The 15,255-nt window shown below is 45.0% G+C and overlaps 1 protein-coding gene across 1 annotated transcript in view; it reads left to right on the top strand.

Annotated features, from left to right (window-relative positions):
* Positions 1-15,255, top strand: part of ITPR3 (inositol 1,4,5-trisphosphate receptor type 3) — a 133,080-nt gene that overhangs the window by 73,854 nt on the left and 43,971 nt on the right. The window contains exons 18-24 of the mRNA XM_020999390.2: positions 258-440; positions 2,914-3,165; positions 3,727-3,871; positions 7,069-7,213; positions 11,259-11,455; positions 12,755-12,884; positions 14,699-14,756. Coding sequence (XP_020855049.1) covers positions 258-440; positions 2,914-3,165; positions 3,727-3,871; positions 7,069-7,213; positions 11,259-11,455; positions 12,755-12,884; positions 14,699-14,756 — 1,110 coding nt within the window. The remainder of the gene's footprint in view (positions 1-257; positions 441-2,913; positions 3,166-3,726; positions 3,872-7,068; positions 7,214-11,258; positions 11,456-12,754; positions 12,885-14,698; positions 14,757-15,255) is intronic.

The raw sequence follows: 15,255 nt of genomic DNA, 5'->3' as shown, positions 1-15,255 counted from the left end.
AGTAAATCAATTTGTAATGTTTGGTTTCTGAGGTATAAATGCTCACTCTGAAAATTAAAACAATTGGATTCTCTCAAACCCGTCTGAGCTGGCTCCAGCATACCCCTGAGTAGAATATGTGATCTCCAGGGGTTCTCCCAGTTCTCAGAGTCTCTGATTTCCTCAGGATGGGAAATAACTTGAATTAGAACCCCAGGGTTCTGGAAGAAAGGGGCTCTCAAGCTGGGGCTCAACCCGACTGGGTGTTTTCCTCGCAGGCTGCGACCAGTGAAGGAAATGTCTCAGTCCCATGAGTACTTGAGCATCGAATACTCAGAGGAGGAAGTCTGGCTAACTTGGAGTGACAAAAATAACGAACACCATGAGAAGAGCATTCGGCAGCTGGCCCAGGAGGCCCGGGCAGGCAATGCCCACGATGAGAATGTGCTCAGCTACTACAGGTAGGGAGCTCCATGGAGCCGGTCCAGCCCACCAATCTCTGTGCCTTTCTACTGGCTTCCTGGCCCCTCCCCCTGCTGGAATGCCCTCCCTCCTCACCTCTGCCTCCCCTGTGGGGGGAGCAGAGCAAGCTACTTACCTTTTTGTTTAAATGACTCTGTAATAGAAGATACTCAGAATGGATCTCTCACCCTTATAGGTGGAAGTCCCATAACTGTGTTTTAGTATTATCATTATCATCGTCACTAATGATGATGATGATGATAATGATAATAATACTGTGCTTTAAGGTTTGCTAAGTACAGTATGTGTATTTCTTATTTGATTTTCACAACAACCATGGAAGGAAAAATGTTGTTATTATTATTTCCCATTGTATAGATGAGGCAGATAGAGGTTAAGTGACCTGCCCAGGGTCACACAATTAGAAGGTCTGAGGCAGATTCCAGCGCAGGTTTTCCTGACTCTAAGTCCAGTACTCTACCTATGCCACCACCAAGCGGTCTAGACCAGGGGTTGGTGACTCCTGCTACAACACCAAAGGTGGCCTGCAAGTTTGGAAAGGGCCGGCTGGGCCAGTCCCCAGTGTAAAGGTGGAGATGGGGAAGCGTGGATGCAGTCTCCTCCAATCTCTGTTCTTTACTTCCTGTCCCCACTGCCATCGCTCTGTGCCCGGTCCTTTCACCGGGCTGATAGCCAGTAAATCCCTGCTGAAGTGTTAGCTCCTCTGGCCTTGGAGTGTAACTGCCTCTTAGCTGAGCCGCTTCCCCTTCCCCCCACCTGGCTCACTTCCCCTTGGCTTGGGAGAGTGAATAAAGGAAGACTTGGCAGGTAAGGCCTGTAAGCTGCTGATTCCTGGTCTAATCTAGATCCCTGCCACTGCAGTCTGAACAGCATTGCTTGGACTCATCCTGAGCAGACACAGCCATAGTTTCCTTCTTCCTCCCCCCCTCCTCCCTTTACCCTGTCCTGCCCCCACCCACTTGTTGCCCCTTCTTAAACTGTATTCAAGTATCTGAAGGCTTCCGTGTGGAGGAGGGGTAGAGTTTATTCTGCTTAATCCCATGAAGTAGGAGCAGTGGGTAGAAGCTTCAAAGAGGCGGGTTTTGGCTTGAAAAAGTGTAAAAAAACCCACAAAACAACAATTAGAGCTGTCCAAAGATAGCGTGTATTTTTCTTGGGACTTGGTGGGTTCCCCTTACCTGGAAGTCTTTGAACAGAGATGACCACTTGCCAGAGATGTTGTAAAGCCTCAAGTCTCTTCTTCTTTTTTTTTTTTTTTGCAGTTGGGGATAAGTGACTTGCCCAGGGTCACGCTAGTAAGTGTCAAGTGTTTGGTCTGAGGCCAGATTTGAACTCAGATCCTCCTGACTTCAGGGCTGGTGTTCTATCTACCTCGCCACCTAGCTGCCCCTCAAGTCTCTTCTTATTCCAAGTCATCATCTACCCAGCAGTCAATGACCTTCCTTCAAAAAAAAAAGGGGGGCAGCTAGGTGGCTCAGTAGATAGAGCACTGGCCCTGGATTCAGGAGGACATGAGTTCAACTTTGACCTCAGACACATAACACTTACTGGCTGTGTGACCCTGGGCAAGTCATTTAACCTCATTGCCTAGCCAAAAAAAAAAAAAAGCACCCATCTGACCATGTTGCTCACCTGCTCAGGAAACTCCAGTGGTTCCATATTGCTTTTAGGATCATATATAAGCTGCTGTGTTTGGCATGGAAAGCTCTTCCCAACCTAGCCTTAATCCACTTTTCTGGCCTTATTAATCATATTCCATGACTCTCTTTCACACACCTTACTGTCTCGGTGAACCGGTCTTCTTGCTGTTCCTTATACCCAGGGCATGCTATCTCCCAACGATGCCTTTGCATTGTCTGTCTCTCATGCCTGGAAAGGACTCCCTTCTCACTTCCATCTTGTAGAATCCCTTGTTTCCTTCAGCTCAAATACTAGCTTCTATATATGAAGCCCTTCCTGATCACCTTAATTGCTAGTGCCTTCTCCCCTAAATTGCCTTGTGTTTACTTTGTGTATGCTCCTATGTACGTGTTGCCTCCTTGGATAGAATGTAAGCTCTTTGAGGGCAGAAACTGTCATTGATTTTGCCTTTGTGTCACTAGCTGATAGCACAGTGCCTGGCACATATAGTAGGTGCTTAATAAATGTTTGTGGGGCAGCTAGGTGGAACAGTGGATAGAGCACTGGCCCTGAAGTCAGGAGGACCTGAGTTCAAATGTGGCTTTAGACACTTGACACTTACTAGCTGTGTGACCCTGGGCAAGTCACTTAACCCCATTGCCTAGCAAAAAAACCAAAACAAAATAAACGTTTGCTACTGATCCACAGAGAAGATCTCTTTTTGAGTACGGACTCTGAAGTGCATTCCAATTTTGAGGTTTTGTCATTCCTCACTTCTTCTTCCCACCCCCTATGCCCCTGCCATTCTTCCCCCTCCCTTCCCTGCCACAGATACCAGCTGAAGCTGTTTGCCCGCATGTGTCTGGACCGTCAGTATCTGGCTATCCATGAGATCTCCCAGCAGCTGGGTGTGGATCTGATCTTCCTGTGTATGGCAGACGAGATGCTCCCCTTTGATCTACGTGCCTCCTTTTGTCATCTCATGCTGCATGTACACGTGGACCGAGACCCCCAGGAGCTCGTCACCCCGGTCAAGTTTGCCCGCCTCTGGACAGAGATCCCCACAGCCATCACTATCAAGGAGTAAGGCCTGGGCCCATGAGAGCCAAAGTGACCATAACGGGGGGAGCAGGAAATAAGGAAGTGGGGCCAGAGGGTGAAGAATGGGTGCCCTTCTAGGTTGAGGTGGGGGCTTCCAGATTGAGGTGGGGGGCCTCTAAATTGATGTGGGGGCTTTTAGACTGAGATGAGGGCTGCTAGATTGAGGTGGGGGCTTCCAGATTGAGGCGGGGGGGCTTTCTAGATTGAGGTGGGGGCTTCCAGATTGAGGTGGGGGGCCTCTAAATTGATGTGGGGGCTTTTAGACTGAGATGAGGGCTGCTAGATTGAGGTGGGGGCTTCCAGATTGAGGCGGGGGGGCTTTCTAGATTGAGGTGGGGGCTTCCAGATTGAGGTGGGGGGCCTCTAAATTGATGTGGGGGCTTCTAGACTGAGATGAGGGCTTCTAGATTTAGGTGGGGGCTTCTAGATTGAGGTAGAGGCTTCTGATACCCAGGGAGAAGGAAGGGGCTTAATTCCCCTACCTGCCTTCCTTCCTTTCTCTCTACTCTTTCCAACCGACCCCACCTTCCCACCCTGTTCTAGCTACGACTCCAACCTCAATGACTCTCGGGATGATAAGAAGAATAAGTTTGCCAACACCATGGAGTTTGTGGAAGACTATCTCAACAATGTAGTCAGTGAGGCTGTACCCTTTGCCAATGAGGAGAAGAACAAACTCACCTTTGAGGTAAGACCTTTGTGGCCTGGCAGCCAGGTGACACAGTGGATAGAGCACCTGGCCTGGAGTCAGGAAGACCTGAGTTCAAATCTGGCCTCAAATACTTACTAGCTCTTTGACCCTGGGCAAGTCACTTCATCTCTAATTGCCTCAGTTTCCTCATCTATAAAATGGGGATAATAACACCTACCTCCCAGGGTTGTTGTGAGGATCAAGTGAGATAATTGTAAAAGTGCTTAGCATAGTGCCTGGCACATAGTAGATACTATATAAATGTGAGTTTTTATTATTATTATTTGCGAGGCAGTTGGGGTTAAGTGACTTGCCCAGGGTCACGCAGCTAGTAAGTGTCAAGTGTCTGGTCTAAGACCAAATTTGAATGCAGGTCCTCCTGACTCCAGGGCTGGTGCTCTATCCACTGTGCCACCTAGCTGCCCCAGGTTTTGTTATTATTAAAGAGAAATGGGGGCACAGAGCCACATGAAGGAAGGCTCAAGGAATGGGATGACAAGTCAGTCAGCAAACATTCTGAAGGTCCTGTTAGATGCTAGTTAGGACAGGGTTCTGGTTTCCGGATCACAAACAGAAAGACTGGATGACCGAGTGGTCAGGGATATTAAGGCAGGAATTCCTTTCAAGGATGGGGTCTTCTAAATGACCTGTGAGGCCCCTTCTCAAAAGAATTTGCACATGTTGAGATTCTCTGGTTCTACATTCAGCCCCCAAAGTAGGTCAAGCAAAGCCCCATGATTCATGGTATTGACAGAGAGATCACTGGACTTAAGAGTAAAGGGACCTGGTTTTGAATCCTAGCATTGCCACTTACTGTGTGCCCTTGGACAAGTCACTCCCTCTCTTTCTGCCTGATGGCCTCATTTGTCAAATGGAGATAATAATAACAATTTGACATAATCAGTCAATGGACATAATCAATTGACAATCATTCAGCCCTTACTATGTGCCAGGCATCCTGCTAAGTTCAGGAGATATGAAGAAATACAAAATAGTCCCTGCCTTCCAGGAGCTTACATTCTAATAGAAGACAACATGTAAATAAATAGGTACATACAAGGTACACACAGAGTTGTTGGAAGATAGCTTTAGAAGAGAAAATGCAAGTGTTTGGGGAAACCAGGAAAGGTCTCTTCTAGAAAGTGGCATGTTAGCCAAATCTTCAAGGAAGCCAGGCTTTTAGGAGGGAGAGCATTCCAGGCACAGGGGATAGCCAGTGTAGACAGGGGGATGGTAGGTGGAGGGCAGAGATTAGGCAGCCTCAGAGTCTGGGAGACCCAGGTTCTAGTCCCACCCCTGACACATATTCACTGTGTGATGCCCACCTCTCAGTGACTCAGGCTGCTTTCTAAAACCCTAAATTGCAGGGTGGTTGCTGACCTGCATTGGTAGAGGAGATATTTTCATTTAAGAATGCCAATTAAATCTTAAGTCTATATAAGAAACAAGAAAAGAGAAAAACAGCTAAAAACCAGAAAGCCCCCAAATGTAACCCTACTTACCTAAAAGGGCCAGTGTGAGAAAAGCTCTTTGCAAATCTGCAAGTGTTATAGAAATGTGAGTTGTTAGTTCTGGCTTTTCTGGAAATAACTCAATGTGTGAGTCATTTCCCCCTCTGAACACTAGTTTCCTTATCAGCAAAATAAGGGGGTTGGACTGTGATCTCTGAGGTCCCTGCCAGCTGAGATCCTGTGATTCTTCCGTGATTCTGTGAACACCCCCTTGTTTAAATATCTCCCTGGGTAGCAAAGGGAAAGCCTGAGCCTGTGGGGGGAAGGGGGAGGGGCGAGATAATGAAAACCTGGATGGTATTGCCTGGAGGTGGGCTTTTCTCTATTACCTGGTGGGGGGTGGGGGAAAGAGCCTACTTCTGATTTGCAGCAAGGCAATTGGTTTAGGCATTCTCTCAGTCTCCTTCCACTTATCCTTATCCCACATGACTTCCAACAGTTCAGCCACGTCTCCCCTTCCCCCATACTCATCCTCTTCCCTTGCTGCTTTGGTTCCTGGACTAAGAAACTCCTCTTAACTAGCATACGCCCTTGTTTCAGACTTATTATGTCAGCCTCTCTTTACAGACACAAAGATAGGAGATGCAGAATCCAGTCAGTGTTTTGGATGACTGCTGCCCAATTTCTTTCCAGCCTACCTCCAAACTGCCCCTTGTTTAATAATAATAATCATAATAATAGCTAGCATTTACATAGTACTTTAAGGTTTACAAAGCTACTTACAAATATTATTTCATTTTATCCTTACAACCACTGTGGGAAGTATGTGCGATTATTATCCCTGTTCTACAGGTAAAGAAACTGAGGTTGAGGGAGATTAACTGATTTGTATCAGGTGATAATTCCTAAGTGTCCAGGGGTAGATTTGAACTCAGGTCTTCTTGACTCCATATTTGTTACTCTATCCACTAGAAGTTTGGCTTCCTAGAGTCCTAAGCCCATGGCAGTTTCTGCCCTGGGATAACTCTATAGTGTCCCTCAGCCTAGGGTCCCTTGGGATAGGGTATGCAAGGGCGCAGTTATAATCTCTGAAGTCAGCCCTCCTCAAAGACCTCGTTTTTCACTTGTTTCAGTCATGTCCAACTCTTCCTGACCCCATTTGGGGTTTTCTTGGCAAAGATGCTGGAGTGTTTTGCCATTTCCTTCTTCAACTCATTTTACAGATGAGGCAACTGAGGCAAACAAGGTTAAGTGACTTTCCTAGGGTCACACAGATACTAAGTATTTGGGGCCACATTTGAGCTCAGGTCTTCCTGACTCCAAGTCCAGTGCTCCAGCCCTATGCCTCCTAGCTGTTTCTTGAAGCTATTTACCTTTCATGCCTCTTGGTGTAATGAGTGGTGCAGTGGGGAAAAAAATTCAAACAACAACAAAACCCCCAACAAACCCCCTGCTTTTAATCCTGGCTAGGCTTCTAGCTTGCTTGGTGACCTTGGGCAAGTTACTTAACTTTTCTGAATGTTAATTTCCTCCTCTAAAAAGAGGTTTAATAATACACTGCCTACCTCACAGGCTTATGTTATAAAGAAAATGTTTTTAAAACCTTAAAACTCCAAGGAACCATGGAGTTATTTTTATTCCTGTGATGATCTCCAATCTCATACCCTCTTAGCCTGTGCATCACCAGCCTGGAGCCTTCTTCTCCCCTTACCTCTTTTCTTTCTCCCCAACAATGCACTGCAGGTCGTCAGCTTGGCCCACAACCTCATTTACTTCGGCTTCTACAGCTTCAGTGAGCTGCTGCGGCTCACCCGGACATTGCTGGGCATCATTGACTGTGTGCAGGGTCCCCCAGTCTTGTTGCAGGCCTACAATGAAGATCCTGGGGGTGAGGCTGGGGCCCTGGATGGGACCTTCCTGACCAGACATGCAGAGGCAGTCAGGATGGTGGGGGTGGGGTGATGTGTCTCAAAACCCCATCAGGCAAAACTCAGGTAGGAACTTGGATTGTTTAGTCTAATTAAGAGAAGACTTGGAAGTGGGTGTTCAGGGGGCCATGATAGCTGCCTTAAGGTCTTTGAAAGGTTGTCACCTGGAAGAAGGACTAAATTTGGTCTGTCTGGTCCCAGAAGGGTCAACTAGGAGAAGTAGCTGGGAAGCTAAAGAGGCATATTTGGGTTCTTATCTGTGTAAGCAAAACCTTTCTTACTAGAGTTATTCTGTAGAGGTAGTGAGTTCTCTGTCACCAGAGGGCTTTCATCCAAGACTCTGATGATCACTTGTCAAGGATATTATAGAATAGGTGTTCCTTTTTTTAAATTAATTAATTTATTTTTTAGTTTTCAACATTAACTTCCATAAGATTTTTAATTCCAAAATTTTCCCCCATCTCTTACCTCCCTCCACCCCAAGACAGCAATGCAATTTGATATAGGCTGTACATATACATTCACACTGAACCTATATTTACATTAGTCAGGTTGTAAAGAAGAATTAGAACCAATGGGTAAAACCACGAGAAAGAAGAAACAAATAAAAAAAGAGGAAAAAAAAGAGAGCAAATAGTATGCTTCAATCTGCATTCAGGCTCCATAGTTCTTTTTCTGGATGTGGACAGCATTTCCCATCATGAGTCCTTTGGAGTCGTCTTAGATCCTTGCGTTGCTGAGAAGAGCTAAGTCTACCAAAGTTAGCCATTGCACATTGTGGCTGTTACCATGTACAACATTCTCCTGATTCTGTTCACTTCACTCAGCATCAGTTCATTCAGGTCTTTCCAGGTTTTTCTGAAGTCTGCCTGCTCATCATTTCTTGTAGCACACTATATTCCTTTACATTCATATACCACAACTTGTTCAACCATTCCCCAACTGATGGGCATCCTCTCAATTTCCATTTCTTTGCCACCACAAAAAGAGCTGCTATGAATATTTTTGTACATGTGGGTCCTTTTCCCATTTGTATGATCTCTTTGGGATATAGCCCTAGAAGTGCTGTTGCTGGGTCAGAGGATATGCGCAGTTTTATAGCCCTTTGGTCATAGTTCCAAATTGCTCCCCAGAATGGTTGGATCAGCTCACAACTCCACCAACAATGCATTAGTAGAACAGGTATTCTTAACCATTGTTTGTGTCATGGACCTTTTTGGCAGTCTGGTGAAATCTGTGAGCCTCATCTCAGAATGATATCTTTAAAGGCGTAAAATAAAAGACATGGGATTAGAAAGGAAACCAGTCATCAAACTATTGAAAACACAAGTTCATGGATCCTAGTTCAAGAACCCCTATTATTGAGGGAATTTCTGTTGTTTGCCTCTGAAATTTTTTCCAGTTCTGAGATCTTGAGATTTTATAAATACAGGTTTCCTGACTCCCTCTGTTAGAAATGGTGTAATAATGCATTCCAAATTGGCTAAGGGCTTTCAGATTCTCCCTGGGGCCTGCATTCCAGGATTTAGGTTCAGACATACTCATATTGTGCCAAATTACAATCTATCCTGCCACCAGATAAATCCATTTCCCCTAATTCTGGCCCTTGCTTACTTCTCTCCTCTTCCTCTCACTTGAATGGGCTAGTCTGGGTACTCCCTGAAGGCCTCCTTGAGATCAAAGAGTCTGTGTCAGCACTTAGCACACGGCCTAGCACTTAATAAATATTTATTGACTGATTGTCAGCCACCTATAGTAGCCTTTTTATAAATACTAGTTAACTGATTGACTCAATCCCACAGAGGTGAGCTTTCAGTCTAAGGAGAGAGACTAAGTTCTTTCCTTAGGAAACTCCTAGTCTGACCAGGGAAACAATTCTTATTCTTAGGGAGCTCCCAGGCTGGTATGAGGGACACAAGTCTTCCCTCAGAGATCTTCCAGTCTGATGGCAGAGACACAGTCCCAGAGCCTAGCCAGCTAAGGGGTGTGTGTGTGTGTATAATATGTATGTGTATGTATATATGTATATAGTATGTATTTTTTGAAATAACATTTTTATTTTTTTCTAATTACATATAAAAAATTTTAACATCCTTTTTTTTTAAAATTTTGAGTTCCAAATTCTATCCCTCCCTCCCTCCCTTCCCTCCCCCCTCCCTAAGATGATAAGTGAGTTGATATAGATTATACATGTACAATCATGTCAGGCATATTTCCATATTAGTCATTTTGTAGAAAACTTGAACAAAAAAAAAAAAAAGAAAAAAGTTAAAAATAGTATGCTTCAGTCTATATTCACATTCCATCAGTTCTTTCTCTGGATGTGGACAGTCATTTGTTATTGTCTTGGATCATCGTACTGCTGAGAAGAGCTAAGTCTGTCATAGTTGATCATTGCACAATGTTGCTGTTACTGTATACAATGTTTTACTGGTTCTGCTCACTTCATTCGGCATCAGTTCATGTAAGTCCATGTTTTTCTGAAGTCTGCCTGCTCATCATTTCTCATAGCACAATAATATTCCGTTACATTCATATACCACAACTTGTTCAGCCATTCCCTAATTGATGGGCATCCCTTTAATTCCCAATTCTTAGCCACCACAAAAAAGAGCTGATGACTCTTTGTGTATATTAATACAAATCTCAGATTGGCCTTCATGATGCCGTCTGCCAAGGGCCACATTAATTCCCTTCCTAGTCTCATTTCTCATTGAGCCTCAGGCTGACCCATTTACTACCTTGTCAACATCATCATCGTCATGGATAGCATTTATATAGCACCTACTTTGTGCCAGGTACTTTGCTAAACACTTCACAAATATTATCTCATTCATCCTCACAACAACCCTGGGAGGCAGGTGCTATTATTATCCCCAATTTTACAGATCGAGCTACTGAGGCAAAAAAGAGAGGTTAAGTGACCTTACCCAGGGTCACATAGCTCATAAGTATCTGGGTGGTTTTTTTTTATTTTTTGTTTTTGCTTTTTGGTGAGGCAGTTGGGGTTAAGTGACTTGCTTAGGGTCACACAGCTAGTAAGTGTCAAGTATCTGAGGCTGGATTTGAACTCAGGTCCTCCTGAGTCCAAGGCCAGAGCTCTATCCATGGTGCCACCTAGCTGCCCCTGTTCATAAGTATCTGAATCTGGATTTGAACTCAGGCCTTCCTGGCTCTAGGCCCGGGGCTGTGTCTACCAGCTACCTCCACATAACTCCTACAGGCCTTTCTCCTGTTCCACTTGACTCATCTTGTCATTTATTCATATACTTTCCCTCCCAAACCTAAATTAGAACTCATCAATGGGTAGGCAGCCTTCCCTGATTAATCCTGCCCCTTTCTTCTTCTTTATGCTCTATCTCCTTACTTTGCGTGTATACCCAGATTATGAAATCAATTCATTTAATCAGTCATTTATTAAGTGCCTACTATATGCCAGGAGATAACAAGGTATAAAGAATGAAACAATGCCTACTTTTAAGGAGTTATATTCTAATGAGGGAGATAGGTACATATATAAATATATGCAACATAAACATAAAGTGAGTAAATAGAAATTTTGCTAAATATAAGCTAGTTTAGGAGTAAGGGCAGTAGTAGTTGGGGGAAATAGTTGAATGTATCTGCTGAATTATGTCTGATTCCTGCATCAGAGAGTGGGTATGTATGTGTATGGTATGGCCTGTCTCTATGGTTATGTTGGGAGTTCCTGAGGATAAGACCACCTTATTGAGAGCTTTCTGAGGGCAGGGATTATTTCTCCTCACTCCTTTATATTCCTTCCAAGCTCCTAGTACAGACCCCAGCACAGAGAAGACCCTCAGGATAGGATGGGGCTTGGATACAAGGGCGGGAGGGACTCAGGCTTTTCTATACTTAATGAAGTGTGGAAGAGGTGACTGGTGCCTATGGGGGCGGTAACAGAGCATCCTCTCCCTAGCTTACCTTATCCCTCCAGTTCCAGTGTTACTGAACATATCTGGCATTTACCCCAATCTCTTTCAGGGAAAAATGTTCGTCGGTCCATCCAGGGGGTGGGGCAGATGATGTCCACCATGGTGCTGAGCCGTAAGCAGTCCATCTTCAATGCTCCCAGCCTCCCCACTGCCGGGACCCAGGAATCGATGGACCGGGGAAAGTTCGTGGAGAATGAAGACATTGTGGTGATGGAGACCAAACTCAAAATCCTAGAAATCCTACAGGTAGTTGGGATGGCAGAAGGGGGATAGAAAGGGAATAAGCATTTATATATATAGCACCTACTATGCCAAGCACTGTGCTAAGCAATTTTTTATATATATTATTTCATCCTCACAAGAACCCTGTGAGGTAGGTGCTATTATTATCTCCATTTTACAAATGAGGAAACTGAGGCAAGCAGGTTGAATGGTTTACTTAGGTCACACATCTAGTAAGGCTGGATTTGAACTGAAATCTTTCTGACTCCAGGCCCTGTCCTCTGTCCATTGGACCATGTAGCTGCCATTCTCTTTGCTTTAAGCTGTCAAGTATCACTGCTAGGTTGGAGTCTGCCCAACAATTGCCCCCTGTAGTTTGGGTAGTGGACAAATACAAGACTAGGGTAGGAAGTAATGATAATAGCCTTGTATTTCAAGGTTTTCAAAATGCTTTCCTCCCTATTGCCTCCAGAGGGGTATTGGGAGGACAGATTTCTGATGGAAGAAAAGGTGAGACTGAAAGTTAGAGTGAGGCAAGCTGTGGTGCTTTGTGTCCGTCGGAATGATGGTGTTCTTTTTTTTTTTCCCGTATGCTTTTGAGTTGAAAATTTTTCTCCCTTTTGCTCCCCCCCACCCTCCCCAAGACAGTGCACAATCTGATATGGGCTTTACATTTACATACCCATTAAACATATTTTCACATCAGTGAAGTTATAAGTACAAATTAAAACCAATAGGAGGAACCATCAGAAAGATGAAACAAAACTCAACAGAAGGTAAAAATAAGTGATAGCGATTCGACTTCCATAGTTCTTTCTTTGGATGTGGACAGCATTTTCCATCCCGAGGCCTCTGGAGATGTCTTAGATCCTCGTAATGCTGAGAAGGGTTCAGTTTAACATTCTTAGTCATTGCATACCGTGGCTGTTATTGTGTACAGAGTCCTCTTGGTTCTGCTCACTGCACTCAGCATCAGACCATATAAGTCTTTCCAGGTTTTTCTGAAGTCAGCCTGTTCATTGGAATGATGATGTTCTACCCATTCATATAGTGGGCGTGGAAAGAAATGAAACAGAAGCCAATGAGCAGGGTTCCATTTGGTTTGAAATGCTGTGAATTTTCACAATATTGGGCACATTCACAGTTCTAGCAAAGTGTTAAAATGCATCTAAGATACCAATAAAAGTTCATTTAAAAAAAATCAGTTTGGGGCTATCCACACTTCTTTGCTACTGTCAATTACTGAAAACAGTTTGCCCCTCCATGATGGGGGGTGGAGGTGGGGTCAGAGTGGAGTGCTCACCTTCGTCCTTTTCCCAACAGTTTATTCTCAATGTGCGGCTGGATTATCGCATCTCCTACCTGCTCTCGGTCTTCAAGAAGGAGTTTGTAGAAGTTTTCCCCATGCAAGACAGTGGGGCTGATGGGACAGCTCCAGCTTTTGACTCCACAAGTAAGGGTCCCTGGGCTCTTCTGTGTCCAGGGTCTTCCTTCCTTTCTGCTAGGGAGGGCGGGCTGGGGAAGGCTGTCTTCTTGCCTTACCTAGAATGGGAGATGGGTTCAGTTGTGGTGAGTGGCTTGTTCAGGGTCACATGATGAAATCATGGTAGACCCCAGATAAGCCCCCAGTGGTCATCATCGCTACCTTGCCTTTTCTCTGCCTCTCTCCACTCCTACTTCCCTGCCTTGATTGCTTCCCATTATAGAGCTTGCTTGCCCTCTGCCTTGATATGCTTTCTTTTACTATCTTTTTATTTTGTCAAATTTAATTTTTCTCATCTAACAAGAATTTATTTTCTCTTTCTCCACTGGAGGAAAGAAAAGGGAAAACAAAATCCTTGTAATGGATACACATAGTCAAGCAAGATAAATTCCCACATTGGACATGTTTAAAAATGTGTCTTACTCTGCATATGTGGTCCATCACCTTTTTTTTTTTTTGGTGAGGCAATTGGGGTTAAGTGACTTGCCCAGGGTCACACAGCTAGTAAGTGTTATGTGTCTGAGGCCAGATTTGAACTCAGGTCCTCCTGAATCCAGGGTTGGTGCTCTGTCCACTTTGCCACCTAGCTGCCCCCTCCATCATCTTTTTGTCAGGAGGTAGGTACTCCCACTTCCACTATCTGCTGTGCTCTTTACTTTAGCCTCGTGAGGTAGGCAGGTCAGATATTAATATTAATAGCCCTATTCAATAGGGGGAAAAAACAGAGGCCCAAAGATGTGAAGTCACATGTTTAATCAAGTCACAGAACCCCCAAAAGTGTTGTAACTGGAAGGAAAACCCTTAGTGAGACCATCTATTCAATCCCCTTCCATCTTTCATTACAGAGAAGGAAACACAGGCACACAGAGGGCTTGAAGTCATTGGCAGAGCAGGGGTTAGACCTCAGGTTTCTCGGCTCCCTTCCCAACGTTCTTTACACAGCACCACATTGCTGTGATATAAAGTGGATTCGTTTTGGCTGCTGCATTCGGAGGTTCCCAAAGGAGACTGGGAGCCTGGGAGCCTGCTGGTGGATCTGCTTGCCTCAATTCCTTTCCCTTCTGTAATCATCCTCCATTCAGCCATCAAAATGATTTTCCTAAATTGTGGGTTTGACCGTGTTACTCCCCTACCCACTCTAGTGACTCCCCATCAGCTCCAAGATCAAATACAAAATGCTCTGGCATCCAAAGCCCTTCATAACCTGGCCTCCTACCTTTCCATACTATTGCATCCAGTGACACTGGCCTCTGGGCTGCTCATGAGCAAGGTACTCCATCACTCACCTTTGGGCATTTTCTCTGACTGCCCCCCATGCCTGGAATGCTGTCCCTCGTCATCTCTACCCACTGACTTTCTAGGCTTCCTGGAAGTCACAACTAAAATCCCATATTTTGCTAAGAGCCTTCTCAGACTTTCTTTTGCCTTCCTTCTGTTAATTATTTCTTTTTTATCCTACATGTAACTTGTTTATACATATTTGTTCGTATATTGTCTCCCCAATTAGATTGTGAGCTCTTGGAGGGTAGGACTATCTTTTGCCTCTTTTTGTATCCCTAGCAGTTAGCACAGTGCCTGGCACATAGGAAGCTCTTAATAAATGTTTGTTGATTGATTGAGTCTGAATACCCCTGATGGGCCATGGGCTTTGGTCAGGGTAAAGAAAGATAGGGGGCTAGAGGTCTGCAGATGGGCAAAGGAGATCAGCTAGCTTGATCCCTCAATCTCTGACTGTCTGAAAAATACCCCCCTTCTCCCCCCCTTCTGTGTTTCATCCCTAACAGCTGCTAACATGAACTTGGATCGGATTGGGGAGCAAGCAGAGGCTATGTTTGGAATGGGGTGAGTAAGCCCAGGTCCCTGCCCTGGAGGCCCTGTATAGTGGGGGAAGAAGAGCTCCCCTTCATGGCAGGTGGCAGACCAGAAGCACCTGGCCAGAAGGTTTCTCAGAATGGTTATGGATAAAAATACATAATGCTGTTGCTTTCCCCGTTTTCTGCCCTAGAGTCCCAGAGATACCCCCTCCCTTCACTAGTGGCTGCTGCCCCTCCCCCACCAAGCTCAGCAAGGATTTCTGGGGTGCACCTGTGCTCAGAGGTCACCTTGCTGGTTCCAGTGTTCATCTGGATCCACCCTCCATCCATCCAGGGCAGAAGGCCTTTGTTTAAACAGGCAGAGCTAACTTCCCATCAGACACAGGTTGGAGTTAAATGCGGGCCAGTTCCCCTTTTAAGGTTTCCTTGAAGTGTGTTTACGCTGGTGCAGGCATTTTGCCATTCACCCTCCTCCATGTACCACATCTTCTTAGAAAGCAGCAAGGATATTCTTTCTCTTTATAGTC

Source organism: Phascolarctos cinereus, unplaced genomic scaffold (genome assembly GCF_003287225.1).
Source record: "Phascolarctos cinereus isolate Bilbo 61053 unplaced genomic scaffold, phaCin_HiC Scaffold_5;HRSCAF=322, whole genome shotgun sequence".
NCBI classification, from domain to species: domain Eukaryota; kingdom Metazoa; phylum Chordata; class Mammalia; order Diprotodontia; family Phascolarctidae; genus Phascolarctos; species Phascolarctos cinereus.
The sequence above is the reverse complement of the archived record's forward strand: the minus strand, read 5'-3'. Positions and strand labels throughout refer to the sequence as shown.